The 16,376-nt window shown below is 40.1% G+C and overlaps 1 protein-coding gene across 1 annotated transcript in view; it reads right to left on the bottom strand.

The window, feature by feature from the left end:
- LOC124777863 (dehydrogenase/reductase SDR family member 11-like) overlaps positions 1–16,376 on the bottom strand; it is a 48,061-nt gene that overhangs the window by 23,726 nt on the left and 7,959 nt on the right. Inside the window, exon 2 of the mRNA XM_047253398.1 lies at positions 4,809–4,971. Coding sequence (XP_047109354.1) covers positions 4,809–4,971 — 163 coding nt within the window. The remainder of the gene's footprint in view (positions 1–4,808; positions 4,972–16,376) is intronic.

The raw sequence follows: 16,376 nt of genomic DNA, 5'->3' as shown, positions 1-16,376 counted from the left end.
GACAGTACTAATAGCGAAAATCTTCCCTAGCTTCCCAAAGGTGTGGACTGTATTTACATGGAACAGACTTGGTCCTCTGGTCCAACTGTAACGATTATTAATTGGAAATTGTTATGTTCGGATTCTTGCAGACCATTTGCACCCTTTCATGGACTTTATTTTCCCAAACAGTAATGGGCTATTATGTCGCCGGACCGCAGCTGTTAGCGACTGGTTTCAAGAACATTTTGGACACTTCGAGCGAATAATCTGGGCACCCAGATCGCCCGACATGAATCCCATCGAGTATTTATGGGACATAATCGACAGGACAGTTCTACACAAAATCCTGCATCGGAAACACTTCCGCAATTATGGATGGGTATAGAGGGAGCATGACTCAATATTTCTGCAGGGGACTTCCAACTTGTGAGTCCATGTCACGTCGAGTTGCCGCACTACTCTGAGCAAAATGTGGTCCGACATGATATTAGAAAGTCTCCATGACTTTTATCACTTCAGTGTTTGGCAAGAACTGGGAAGGGAAATGGTTCCTAGAAACCTAATAAAATTTATAAAAGCATGTATACAAGTAAGAACAAGTATGGTGAAAGTGAATGGAAAGATGTCAGAGACACTCAAGGTGAGAAATGGAATGCGACAGGGAGATTGCCTCTCCCTCCCTCCCCTCACCCCCCTTACCACCGCACTGGGCAGAAGGGTCAACACCTTGGCCTTGAAGATGATGTTTTAATTGCACAGAATGAACACGATCTGGTTCAGGTGACAAGAGTGTTAATGGCAGAGGCAATGAGACTAGGTTTTAAGATGAATATGGATAAGATCATATACCTCGCAGTGAGCAGTGAGAACGATGACAGACCTTTAGATGTGGAAGTAATGTCTCTGAAGAGAACTGAAATATCTTGGGACACTACTCAGGAAAATGAATAAGACAGAGCAGGAAATAAAGACAAGAATTCAAGCAGGAAGCAGGTCAAGGTTTGCACTTGGGAGCCTAGGCTTCTGTCAACGTCCACGAACATTCGGATCCACAGAACGGTAATACAACCGGTCTTCTTACACGAAACAGGGAACTGGACTCTGACCTAAAAGATAGAGATAAAACTGATGTTTAAAAACACTATTCTGAGACAGATTTTTGTACCAGTGAAAGATGGAGACGACAGGAGGATAAGGATAAATCGCGAATTGCAGGGGCTGCACAAATCGTGGGACATTGTGGCTGTGATTACAGAGTGGAGACTGAAGTGTTACTGGCACGTAATGCTTTAAGAAGGACAGATCACAAGGCAGGTGGTGGAAGAGGACAGCAGACCGAGGGAAAGACCGCGGCTGAGGTGGACTAACGGAATCAGAGGGGACATAAGTATGATGGGTCTAGCTGGAGAAGAATACATGGAATGGGGAAGATGGAGGTGCCTGACAGACGAGGCCAAAGACCGACTGCGGCATGTGTGGCCAACTTAGTAAGTAAGGTGAAACAAATGAATTGCTCCTAAGTTTATTTTCTGCTCAGTGTCTCGCCTTAGAAGAGTCTATAAGGACGCTTGGTGGTATTAATAACATAGAAAACGGATGCCAAATAGCATCTCTTAATACACTAGAGAAGCAGAAAAGGGAACACTCCAGTAAAGCAATACCACAGAAGACTTCTGGCTCAAAAAAATGGTTCAGATGGCTCTGAGCACTATGGGACTTAACTGCTAAGGTCATCAGTCCCCAAGAACTTAGAACTACTTAAACCTAACTAACCTAAGGACGTCACACACATCCATGCCCGAGGCAGGATTCGAAACTGCGATCGTAGCGGTCGTGCAGTTCCAGACTGTAGCGCCTAGAACCGATCGGCCGCCCCAGCCGGCCTACTGGCTCACATGTTATACACAGATGAGTCCAAATGTTATGACGATCGACTTAATATCATGTCGATCCACGTCTTGCACACAATATCGCAGCTATTCCACATATAATGCATTCTGCAAGTCCTCGATACGTATCTGGAAGAACGAAGCACCAGATACCTACACACAGGTCGCACAGATCACTTAAATTACAGGCCATTGGTTTCTTGGCCGGCAGCTTGCACCCCAGAGTGCCCCAAAGTGGGCTTAGATCAGCATAATTTGGTGGCCAAGACATCAACGTGAGTTGATTCTTATGCTCCTCGAACCACTGTAGCATGAAACTTCCTGGCAGATTAAAACTGTGTGCTGGACCGAGACTCGAACTCGGGACCTTTTCCTTTCGCGGACAAGTCCTCTACCATCTGAGATACCCAAGCACGACTCACGACCCGTCCTCACAGCTTTAATTCTACTAGTACCTCGTCTTCTACCTTCCAGACTTCACAGAAGCTCTTCTGCAAACCTTGCAGAACTAGCGCTTAAGGAAGAAAGGATATTGAAGAGACACAGCCTGGGGAACGTTTCCAGAACGAGATTTTCACTCTGCAGTGGAGTGTGCGCTGATATGAAACTTCCTAGTAGAAGTTCTGCAAGGTTCGCAGAAGAGCTGTGAAGTTTGGAAGGTAGGGGACGAGGTACTGGCAGAGTTGAAGCTGTGAGGACGGGTCGTGAGTCGTTTTGCGTAGCTCAGATGGTAGAGCACTTGCCCGTGAAAGGCAAAGGTCCCGAATTCGAGTCTCGGTCCGGCACACAGTTTGAAGCTGTGCTGGACGCACCGAATATGCTCAAAACTGGAAGAAAGCAAACGTAATATTCATTTATAAGAAAACTACATGGGGAAATGCTAATTGATTCACCCCAAATATTGTACACCACGGCTGTAGACAAGAGACTCTATAGATGAATAATCGTTATTGAAGAATAAATGGCTTTAGCCAAGGATATTTAACAGCTTACGACATTTTTCTTTTATGACGAATTCATAAAATAAATGACACTGTAAACAAGGTAAACACTTAACGTATATACACGGTCCCGTCACATTAATGTGATTACCTTCTATGTTGGATGTCAACGTGGAGTAACCGCTCACAGACGACCTGTAGCACCACTGGCAGTAGAGCGTATACAGGGTGTTACAAAAAGGTACGGCCAAACTTTCAGGAAACGTTCCTCACACACAAATAAAGAAAAGATGTTATGTGGACATGTGTCCGGAAACGCTTAATTTCCATGTTACAGCTCATTTTAGTTTCTTCCACCTACGCTCAATGGAGCACGTTATCATGATTTCATACGGGATACTCTACCTTTGCTGCTAGAGCATGTGCCTTTACAAGTACGACACAACATGTGGTTCTTGCACGATGCAGCTCCTGCACATTTCAGTCGAAGTGTTCGTACGCTTCTCAACAACAGATTCGGTGACCGATGGATTGGTAGAGGCGGACGAATTCTGTGGCCTCCACGCTCTCCTGACCTCAACCCTCTTGACTTTCATTTATGGGGGCATTTGAAAGCTCTTGTCTACGCAATCCCGGTACCAAATGAAGAGACTATTCGTGCTCGTATTGTGGACGGCTGTGATACAATACGCCATTCTCCAGGGTTGCATCAGCGCATCAGGGATTCCATGCGACGGAGGGTGGATGCATGTATCCTCGCTAACGGACGACATTTTGAACATTTCCTGTAACAAAGTGTTTGAAGTCACGCTGGTACGTTCTGTTGCTGTGTGTTTCCATTCCATGATTAATGTGATTTGAAGAGAAGTAATAAAATGAGCTCTAACATGGAAAGTAAGCGTTTCCGGACACGTGTCCACATAACACATTTTCTTTCTTTGTATAGAAAAACTTTGATAGAGGTTTGTGAGAAGAAGCATAGAACTAAACGAAGCATAGAGGACGCTGATATCAGGAGCCGAATACAGCTACCAAAACACTGATTTATGTTGGTTCTCGATGGAATATGTAAAGACGAAAAAACAGTTTTCGATAACGACATGAGAATAGGACTACATAATGGTTTCCAAAGCTGGTCATGATTTGAATATGGGAAAAGTTTTTATAAAATCGCCAACGCTAGTATCTCTTTTCAAAAAACATGATAAAATACTGTATGTGCTGCAATTATTAACTCTACTTCAATCAACACACTAACACACTTTTAAGTGCTATCTTTTCCTCTATTTTTTTTTTTTTTTTTTTTTTTTTGCTTCTTTCGGCAGGCAATATCTGAATTCGTTAATCACCACAGTTTTCACAAGCCATAATCTTTCTGTGAATCGTGTAAATTGTTTTAAACATTTATCGTGTTTCTGTGGAACAACAGACCAGGAAGCCAGCCCGCCATTTGCCACACGAGTGTGGACGAGAGACCTTGAGGTTGCCAGAGTGCCGGAACAGTAGGCGTTAATTCTGTTCGCAGTACTGACACACGTCTGATTCGTCTCCTTGTCTTGACGTGTATCGTTGTATTTCTTAGTTGACATTAAAACGTATGGATATGCTGTAATATTAGTAAATTTTTACTCTAGGTGATAATGCATTCAGAATGAATTTTCAGCGGTGTGTGCGCTGATATGAAACATCCTAGCGAATTAAAACTGTATGACAGAGCGAGACTCGAAATCCAGACCTTTGCCTCGCGTGAGCAAGATCTCTACCAACTGCGCTACCCAACGAGTCGCGGGTTGCTGGTCGCACTTCGGTAGCTCAGGTGGTAGCGTACTTGCCCACAAAAGGCAAAGGCCTCGAGTTCGAGTGTCGGTCCAGCACACGATTTTAATCTGCCAGGAAGTTTGATAATGCATTCCTTCACATTTCTGGTCAAATATACATTAATTCAACGTAAATGAATTAAAATTTGAAATCTCTGATTTTCCGTTTGCATACTTACATATAAAATCAGTTTCGTGATCCACACCGGCGCTGTTGATCAGGATGTCGACTCCTTTGAGATTCTCCCTAATCCATTTGAAAGCTGAGAGGATGCTTTCTTCTTTTCCCACGTCACACTGAAGAGCGTACAGTTTGCCTGGCGACCCCTTCACTTCAAGAGCCTAAGGAAAAACAGAAAGAATGCTTTTAAGTCCTTCATAGGATAATGAAGTCAACAGCTATGTGAAACACGTCACTGGTATGTTCCTCTACCATGGAATGGTTTGACAGGTTGTTTCACGCACGCTGTTGTGTGGGAATGAGCACCTACAGTGGTGCAGTCTGCAGCTTCGACCCTCTGTACAGACACTTTGGCAGGTGGCCTACCGATTGTACCTGAGAATCAAGTAGATGAGGTACGAGCGGCCTCGGAAAGAAGAAAGGGAAACTCGTTGGGTTGTTCAACTCGTCATATTGTTGTGACAGTGACCTCTGCTACAAACATCGCTGTTCGCGAATTCAAACAGAAACCTGACAAAGTAACGGTAGTGTGTCCATTGACCAATTCACATACTGCTACCGCGAGAGGGAAGAATGGTTATAGGTACGCCTTTGCATTGGCTCTAATTTCTCGAATTTTCCCGTCGTGGTCATCAAGCGAGATACATTCGTCGTCCGACTCTTCCCGGAAGGTGCTTTCTCAAAATTTCGATCGTAAACCTCTCCGTGATGCACAACGCCCCTCTTGTAACGGTTTCCAATGGAATCTCAAGCGTGGCTGCAGCAGCAACTGTGCCCACGTAATGTAGGGAACAAAAACAGCCACCTGTTGCTGAAGGTAGCAATCAAAAGCTCTTGACCTAGATTTCAGAAGTCTTCAGAAGACTTTTTACGACTTACATGCTGATCATGATGTGCCACAAATAGGCTTAGTCGTAATTAAAATTATTGAGCATCCCGGTAACGCTCTCACGCCGACTAAACGATCCCAAGACGAAACACGCAGTTCCTCGGGTTGTGGGCGGCAGGTGGAATAATTGTTAATGTTCCTATTATTTATTTAATGCTGTTGTTTGCCGTTCTCAACACTGGCTCTCTAACTACAATATTGGCAACCAGAAAGTGATTAGCAAAACGTGAAGCCTCTAATTAGAATTCCTAGTGCCCACTTCATCTGAGAAATACGTTTATGGCTACAGCTTATAGCTCTGAGGAATTAGGAGATTGTCTGGGATTCATAATCAAAAACCATTCTCTCTAAAATGCTCACTATATTCTGAAAGTCACAGACCAAAAAGAATCCACACAATCCAACTACCAGAGCAGTTCAGAGTCTAATGCGCTGATGCAGCTATAACTGTTCAAATTAAATGTTTAAGTGAATGCTCGCCATAATTTGATGATAATGTTCATCAAACGCCACGCTAATAATGGTAGAATGTCTGTCCTGCGGCGGCACGTGAAAATACGACATACGCAAACTAAAGATAGATCATTAACGTCATCCCAAAATTAACACTTCACTCGAAAACGATTTCATGGTTACGCGTATCCCGAGTAACTTATTACTGCATCCGAGGCTGTTTATATCAACGATACCGACGCGACTCCCGGCACAGGTGGTGCGCTAATCAGCGTCTGGAGAGAACTGGGGCCTACCTTTCTCTCACACAGCGTTCTTACATATAAAGCCGCGGTGCGGACTGCTAAGGGAACGCCTGATCAAATCTGCTCTTCCGACTAGCCGCTAGGCTAGTAATGCACCACTTTAAGTTATCGAATAAATCATTGCTTCCTTTGCTGATGGCCGATGAAGCTTTCAATTTAATTGTGCAATCAGCACACAAGTAAGTAATCATAATAAAAGTCTGATGTGGCTAAGTCAAATATTTTGGGTGAGAGAATTAATTTAATTACACTACACGCAGTAGACGAGCTCTGAACTTGCCCTTTGGAGATACGCTATAGCTATACTTTTGTAGTTATTCTGTTGAAACTTCTCACATTTTTATGATTATAGCGGATCTCCATTCTACTTAAATTTAAACATCTTAGCTTTATTTATTCGCCTACTTAATCTATCTTGCTTTCTTGATTTCTAAGACAAAAACCAGAAAATCATGAATTTCAACTAAAATTTTAATTTGTGAGATCCAGAATACTGTTTCTACTAAATTATTATGCAAAAGGAATCTAAATATAAATTTTTAAGTTTCTAGCTCTTTTCTGTTGCGCCAATGATTTTTACAGAAAACATCCAAATTTCGAAAATGGTTAAAGTTATTGAACTGATATCCAACACATATTGATTTTGTATTACTCCTGACATTCTAGGAAAGTTTCAGGTTATTTACTTCATTTTTAAAGTATTGCGCAACATTTATGACGTCACAGCTAGTTACAGCGGACTGGTTGGCACACAATGGAAAGACTGATGTGAATTTTATAAGGCGTGAGTAGGCTGCTTCCCTACATCACCCTCTACTTAATTTTTTTGAATGTAAATAAAAAAATTAATTACAAAAAGGAAAGCAAGAGTACAGCTTAACTCGCTATGAAAAATTAAAATTGAAATTTAAACATATAGAAATATTAAAAGAAAATTTATTACCTGCTTCAATTATTTAAATTGCTGGGATGTTCACTGCCTCTTAAGCAACATTATCACTCACAATTTGAGCAAAAATCAATGAAACACTTTGGCATACATATTGCCTTAGACAGACAAACACATAAAAATATGTAAAATTATGAAAATCTTAAATTCATTAAATTGTCTGTAAATATTTTTTTTCATACATAAATTCAAAGAAAATAACACGGTTATTCAAGATATATAAACAGATAATAATATCTTAGCAGTCTTTTCTAAACCTAAAAGGAAATTTCACAAATCGTGACAATTTCATTTTTCCACATGTGGTTGTAGCCACTTTGGCTGGCGTTCTACACTTCCATTCACAAGGGTAGAGGGGGGGGGGGGGGGGAAGTTGCTATGGTGTGCGTCCTTCACGTCCACTCTAACTTACATGGGGAAAGGTGAGGGGTCTCTGTGAGTGGTATCCAAGTCTCTCCACGTTTTCACGCAACTACCAGGCTGCCATTAACTGGTTTGTCCTGTAGAACAAACAAAAAGAGTGCCTCAGACTCTGTTCATTTAAAATCTAATGGTGGGTCACAATGAAATGGGGATATATATACATTTTATCTTTCAATATGTTGCTGGAACAAAGTTAACAAAACATTTTCAATTTTACTCTCGCGGTTACGCAAGTGTCATAAAATCGGTAAACAAATGGCTCATAACACCGTTAGTCACGTACCAAAAAAAATTTATGCTCAAGGCATACAATCATAAATCCTATTTAATCTCAATTTATTATTTCTGGGCTGGAACACTGAACCAATGCTCGGTACATTCCTGACAAATCTGTATTTTATTTACTTAACTGACTCATCTTCGATTACCTTATTCTTAGAGATAATATGAGTATATTTGATTAGCAGTTGTCTTCTCAGCCTCTTTGTACATGTGAGTAACTTGTGGTAATAGTACAGTTCTGAGAGTTCAAAACACACTACGTTTAGTTGACTACTAAATCCACTTATTGGTCCTCTGCTGCTGTGTCAGTTCCACATCTGCAATTATGTATTTACTTCATCGAAGTGTATTTATGCTGAGCTATAAATAATGTTTCACATCTGCCATTATGTTACTCAATTATGTTAAGTCTGGACTTATTTAACACTTACTCTATTAACATTTAACGCATAGGATAGCACATTTATTTCATATCTATAGTGTATTGCAGCTGATCAGTTTGCTCACGTGCCAACCCATTTCCACTCGATCGGACGCTGAAACCACAGGTAGTCTCTCTCGACCTACCACTAAAGTGCATTAAGTAATTATGGACGAGCGTAATGCTGAATTCCTTAAACCTATAGGACACCATGAGCTGCTCTGTCTCATCTAACATAAGGGTACCTGTGGTCGCATTCACGCCTCCAACTCATAACCTCAATACGTGTAGGTGTGTGCTGTCACACACTACACCAAATAACGGCCAGCTCCAACCTGATAAATATATCAAGGACGTGTCCTTCACGTCTCAACCACAAACACTGTTCAATTCTATTACACTGCCATTCCTTGCTACACAAGGTGAGTTCATTCTTACAACTTATTTGCATATTTTTCATAACACTAAGAAAACTCTTTTACTATTAATTAGTTAGCTCTACAGCATACAATAGGTTTCACTGCCACTTCAGATCCTGCTTGTACACGAATTTGTATATCTTTTTAAATTACTGTTGGTGGACCATTTCCAATAAAACAACAACTTTGTACTTATAATACTACCAGGGTTCTATACATACTTGTTACTCAAATACCTTTGTATCTTAATTACATCATGCTTCTCTGTTGTTTATGTCACTGTTAGGTTTATCACATTAGGTATTTTCTTCACTAATCGGTGGATAGAATAGTTATAGAACTCATGGCTCGATAGCCATGACGGAAAATTTTTGTATTGCAAAGAAGGGGTCGAAAGTTTGGTGGATAGGAAAGATGAAGAATGAGTGAGACCTGAAAAGGGAAAGAAGATCTCACACAGCTGGGACTGCACAGCTGCCACACTGTGTAGAGGTTACTGAACAACCTCCTCCCTACAGAATTCATTAGTTTATTATTGGCTTGATAACCATAACGGAAAATTTAATGTGTCAGAAAGAAGAGGTCGAAATTTTAGGTGAATAGAAAAGATGAAGAGAGAGTGAAATTTGAAATGGGAAAGAAGATCTGACAGAGCTGGGACTGCACAGTTGCCACACTGTGTAGAGGTTACTGAACAACCTCCTCCCTACAGAATTCATTCACTACCTATGAACTTCTTTAGGTCGATCACGTTCCTGAGACCGAATAGCTTTTTACTCTTACGGTACTCTAGCCTATATGCATTGGCATGTGGTTTCCTGAAAAACACTTGGCCAGGTTTCACCTTTAATTGACATTCATAACCTTTGACCACGCCAGGTCGATTTGAAAATACCTTATGATGCCTTTTTAAAACCTGTCTCAGTTCTTCCTTCTGATTAGCTGAAATTTTAACGATTTCCTGCAATTTAGCATCTATTTTGTCCAAAATAATTTCTTCTTCTTCTTCTGTCTTTAGCTTACTTTTACTAAGATTAACACCTTCGCCCCAATATCTCCTATTTTTCAGAACTCGTATAGGCAGCTCCCAAGTTTCATCATTAGTTACTACATGTTTATCAATAAAAGGTACCGTAATTACTCCGGTTATCGGAAAGACCAATTTTAACTGGCTTCTTTCAAAGTCAACAACACTCTGATATTTCGACAAGAAATCTATGCCAATTAAAACATCAATACTGAGATTGTTTACAATTAAGCACGGATGATCAATTAAATTATCATTAATATCAAAGGGCAGAAAGCTTCTTGCTTTACCGTTTTTGACACCTTGCCAGTAGCACCAATTATTCTTAGTCCTGATACCCTCATTACTGTAAGCTTGTCTTTACCAGGTAATGCATCAAAGAAGGACTGAGATATTGCTCTCACCTCACTTCCACTGTCTAAGAGACAACGTACATTGATACCCAACATATTCACTATTATCATAGCGTGGCTTATTGTAGGTTGTAAAGGTGGTTCCTCAAACTCATCCAATAGTTCCTTTTGGATTTGTCTCCAACTAAAGTGACCGACATCTGTCTTCATTACATTTAGGTCAAAGTGTGTAGGGGTTTCCTGAACTACATTTTCAGCTGCCTTTTCCAGTCGGTCTATTAATTTCAAATCCGAACACCGCACGACTTCATTACATTTAGTTTGCTGAACATGACCAAAATTACTGTAGTCTGAGCGATTCTTCGCCTCCAGACCGGGCATAACACTAGTTACAGCTAAACCACTTTCACTATTATCGTCGGGTTCCTTCTCCAGTGACAACTGGTCACAGCTAGTGGGTTCATCGACCCCCAACAGGCTATCCTCTACATTCTCACTTACCTCCTGTCCTAAATCTATTAGTACAGTATCGACATCCTGCACAGGCACTTTAGATAAGAGCACATCATCTTTATCGTAAATATAAACATGAATTTCTTCTGCTTCTTCACCTGGCAATTCAGTATTTTGTAGCTCTTCCCTACCGTTACACTGCTGCGCCTTCTCTTTCTCTTCCCACTTAGAAAGTGTCTCTAACATGGTATCTATTAAATACTATGAGTGATCTAATATTTCTGCTGTATCCTTAGATGCTACCGACCCCTCATCCACATGTTCAGTCTGAGTATTCTGATCTGTCTTACCAATTACTGAAATTACTGGGTTAGGAAAAGTAACCACCTGGTGAGCGCCAGTGTCCTCATAGACGGGAACTAGTTTTCCTGCCTCGGCCTACTACTGTTTCCTTTATTTCCATTATAGTTAACTGGCACAGCATTGCTTTCCGCACTGTTGTTTACCTGTATAATTTTGTTCAGAACAAAATTACTATCATTTGCATGCCATTGTTGGTTCTGATAATTATTTCTCCAATTCCTACCTCTCTTAGGATGGCGAACACCTACTGTTCTGATGATTACATTGCCATTCTGCTCGTTCTTAAAATTACTACTAGTGTTATTACCATTTCTGTTATACGTGCTTGTCCCTCATTGGCAGCAACGCGCTCTACACGTTCCAAATACTCAATGAAACGATCAAGATTGTCTCTAGGGGCAGATATAATTCTAGTTTGCCAATACCATGGCAGTTTGGCTTCAAGACCTAGTATTATCATTTCAGGTTTCAGTTTTTCCGCCAAATGTGACTAACGTGAAATCCATGACCTAGCAAACTCTTTAATAGATTCCTTGCCTGCATTGAAGCGTTTTCCACTCCAAAATTCTCTCAACACTTCATTTTTCTTATTGCTAGACCAATACTCATTAATGAAAGCTGTTTTAAATTCCGCTAATGTTTTACACTTCAACATAACATCAGCTGACCAACGCATGGCGTCACCTGCTAAATAGCTTCTAATAAATGAGATTTTCTCTCGTTCAGACCAAGTTGTTGGAATCACATCTTCAAAATCGTTCCAGAAATCTAGCGGGTGGATATTTTTATCTGGATCGAACCGCAAGAACTGCCGACATCCGATAAATGCGGCGTTTGCAGCTACAACTTGTTGTATACCACCATTACCAGAAGTTACTGAAGCTACTTTACTCTCAATGTTAGCAATGTTAGTACCAATATCTTCTACTCTCATTTCAACATTATCTACTCTTTGCACAATATGAGTAGTATCAGTTTTGATTGCATCTACTTCTGATTGACATATGTTTACTTTTATACTAACATCGTTAAAGCTATCTGAGCACAGTTCAGGTTCCACCTCAATCTTTTCTGTTAACTTTTGCTCCAGCTTCGCATCTTCCATTTGGAAGTCTCTGCGAACCTCAGAAACTTCGGATTTTACTGTTTTATACATTTTGGAAAATTGTTGAGCAACTTTTTCTTAATATCCTCATGATTGTAATCAATTTCGTAATTCAAACAGTCCAGATCCTCTTTCAACTTATTCCAACCAGCCTTGAAGGTATTATCCATTACCTCCAATCGTTTATTAAAATTAGTTTGGCTGGCCACAATCTCATACTTTAATTCAGCATTACTGGTTTTGACCTCAGTTATTTCAGACTTTAATTCAGCTGTCATTTTAGCATTACTGGTAGCTATTGCTTGTAATATAACATCTAAATCAATAGCCCCAGTATCTTTGGGTTGCTCACTAGCTGGTTTTTTATCAAACTCAGGTGACGAAAAACTAGCTCCAATACCAGAATCATTAAAACGAAATGAAACATCTGATTGATCAGTCATATCTAACTTATCCTTTTTAAACTCTACCACCTCTGATGACTGTTTCGTTTTTAACTCATCAGATAAACTATCATCCAATAAATTAACAATTTCTGATTTCTGCTTTACTACAGGGGTCTCTATTATTGAATCATTGCCCTTTTCACACTACTGTCAGGAGACGATACTTCATATTTCACTTTAACATTACTATTTTCATGCATATTTACACTTGAACTGTTGTCTGGATTTACAGTTCCCTCAACAGACATAGGTTCTGATTTAAGTTTAACCTCAGTTTCTTCTGGCGGTTCCATCATTGACAGTCTTTTAGTGCAGCTTTTCACTTAACTTAGTTCCTTCTGCACGACGTATGGCGTTGCCGGCGCGGCGTACCAGGATTACTGATGCGACGCGGCGCGTTGAACTGCAGACGGCACTTCGACGGCTGCTGTGTGTTTGCGTGGCCCGCAACTGCAGGCGCGGCTCCGGTTGCTGCGGTGAGGCAAAACTGGCTTCTCGCGATGCCGGCTGCGCCGCTACACTCAGTGCCAGCTCCGTCAATCTAGATGCGTTGTTAATCCAGTTGCGTCGTCCACATGCACACGTAACACTATCACTGTTCTATTACTCAGTTGCGTGTTGCATTTCACTCCCGAATCCGAATATTTAAAAATCACTTTCACTTTTACTCAGTTTCTTTCCCGGCCGATGCACCATATGTGGGGCGGCGGGTGGAATAATTGTTAATGTTCCTATTATTTATTTAATGCTGTTGTTTGCCATTCTCAACACTGGCTCTCTAACTACAATATTGGCAACCAGAAAGTGATTAGCAAAACGTGAAGCCTGTAATTAGAATTCCTAGTACCCACTTCATCTGAGAAATACGTTTATGGCTACAGCTTATAGCTCTGAGGAATTAGGAGATTGTCTGGGATTCATAATCAAAAACCATTCTCTCTAAAATGCTCACTATATTCTGAAAGTCACAGACCAAAAAGAATCCACACAATCCAACTACCAGAGCAGTTCAGAGTCTAATGCGCTGATGCAACTATAACTGTTCAAATTAAATGTTTAAGTGAATGCTCGCCATAATTTGATGATAATGTTCATCAAACGCCACGCTAATAATGGCAGAATGTCTGTCCTGCGGCGGCACGTGAAAATACGACATACGCAAACTAAAGATAGATCATTAACGTCATCCCAAAATTAACACTTCACTCGAAAACGATTTCATGGTTACGCGTATCCCGAGTAACTTATTACTGCATCCGAGGCTGTTTATATCAACGATACCGACGCGACTCCCGGCACAGGTGGTGCGCTAATCAGCGTCTGGAGAGAACTGGGGCCTACCTTTCTCTCACACAGCGTTCTTACATATAAAGCCGCGGTGTGGATGGCTAAGGGAATGCCTGATCAAATCTGCTCTCCCGACTAGCCGCTGGGCTAGTAATGCACCACTTTAAGTTATCGAATAAATCATTGCTTCCTTTGCTGATGGCCGATGAAGCTTTCAATTTAATTGTGCAATCAGCACACAAGTAAGTAATCATAATAAAAGTCTAACGTGGCTAAGTCAAATATTTTGGGTGAGAGAATTAATTTGATTACACTACACGCAGTAGCCGAGCTCTGAACTTGCTCTTTGGAGATACGCTATAGCTATACTTTTGTAGTTATTCTGTTGAAACTTCTCACTTTTTTATGATTATAGCGGATCTCCATTCTACTTAAATTTAAACATCCTAGCTTTATTTATTCGCCTACTTAATCTATCTTGCTTGCTTAATTTCTAAGACAAAAACCAGAAAATCATGAATTTCAACTAAAATTTTAATTTGTGAGATCCAGAATACTGTTTCTACTAAATTATTATACAAAAGGAATCTAAATATAAATTTTTAAGTTTCTAGCTCTTTTCTGTTGCGCCAATGATTTTTACAGAAAAACATCCAAATTTCGAAAATGGTTAAAGTTATTGAACTGATATCCAACACATATTGATTTTGTATTACTCCTGACATTATAGGAAAGTTTCAGGTTATTTACTTCATTTTTAAAGTATTGCGCAACATTTATGACGTCACAGCTAGTTACAGCGGACTGGCTGGCACACAATGGAAAGACTAATGTGCATTTTATAACGCGTGAGTAGGCTTCTTCCCTACAGGGTCATCTGTGTCTTTTCTAACAGTCCTTCCTGGTAAGGACCCTATATGGATGAACAATATTCAATATTCGTTCGAAGAAGTGCCTTATAAGCGACTTCCTTCGAGGATGAGCTACATTTTCATAAGATTCTCACTATACATCTCAGTCTTTCATGAATTTGGACGACGAGTTTCGTATAAAGGTCTCATTCACAACAACGGTTATACACTAATTCGTTATCTAATCATTAAAGACAACACACATCGAAAACGTTTTGTTTTGAAATTTGTTATTTAGTGTTCCTTAATAGATACTGAAATATATTATCCTTCATTCTGTCGTCCACATAAAAGTTTTCAGTGAAATTTAGTAACTGTTCATGAAAAGATAAGAACTCTATGAGAGTTCATTTCAGTCGATCTTCATAGGTTGGGTACGTAACAACCTGTTTCTTCTGCGTTTCAAAACTCGCCAAGTAACTACACTGTCAAAATAGTACCAATAAAGCAATGAAGTCACTGTCCAGTAAGGAGGTTCAGACTAGTAGGCGGTAAACACGTTTTGGCGGCAACTGTGTTATCTCGACCTTGTATGTTAGCTGTTTTTCAACTTCAATTCGAAAGCAATTAAACAGAACGTCATAAAGTTTTATGATGTCCCGTCCGTAGAGAAGTATCATCTTACATTAATTTATTCACGGAGTATGCTCTACTTCTGGTTTTAAATTTTAAAAAATATGCGCTACACTTAATTGTAGAATATAAAGAAGTATAAATTGCTTGCCTTTTATAGTGTAAAATGTGAGGTACAGTAGGAAAAATAGCAGGTGATTGTGCAGTTTAAACAGTTGCCGCAAAGTACATATTTAGAGTTTTCGCTAAATGGGTGAATAAAACTTAGGAAGTTCCAACAGTAGACCAGCAATGATCGCTAGTAATTCGTTTTTTCTTTCGTTTAGCGTTTGACGCTATTGGCCAGCCTTGCGGACTCCGTCGGCTTATGATCGCGGCCATGACGTTATTTAATAACCCGCATTCACTTGTAATTGATGGCAATATCAGTATCACTACCATTTGAAAAAGTCTTTTGTACTTTTAATCACATTTCACTCGAAATGTTTCGTCTGAAAAGGTAGTTAACGGGAAGCTAAAAGCCACTACACTTTTTCAGTACAAGATTTTTAAGTCAAGTGAACACGCTTGTCAAATCGAGTCACTTCACAATGATACTTCGGACGTATTTCAAGGAAATGCAAATATATTCTCCTAGAGTTGATAACAGAAGAGAAGACTGAGTAAAAGAGGAAAAACATAGAAGAAGGCTATCTTGATTAGGTAACATAAAGCAGTGGAGGGGATTACAAAGTGCAAAGTAACTTATGTGTTGCGGTTCACTGAATAAAGATGCATCGTGTGGACGCGAACATCCATTAATAAATAGACAGAAGAAGAAGAAGAAGAAGAAGAAGAAAAGAAATAGTTTGTTAAAAGGTAGTATGCTACACTGCCACGTAGACAAGAATCATGTTTCTTTAACTGC

Source organism: Schistocerca piceifrons, chromosome 2, assembly GCF_021461385.2.
Source record: "Schistocerca piceifrons isolate TAMUIC-IGC-003096 chromosome 2, iqSchPice1.1, whole genome shotgun sequence".
In the NCBI taxonomy this organism is placed as follows: Eukaryota; Metazoa; Arthropoda; class Insecta; order Orthoptera; family Acrididae; genus Schistocerca; species Schistocerca piceifrons.
The sequence above is the reverse complement of the archived record's forward strand: the minus strand, read 5'-3'. Positions and strand labels throughout refer to the sequence as shown.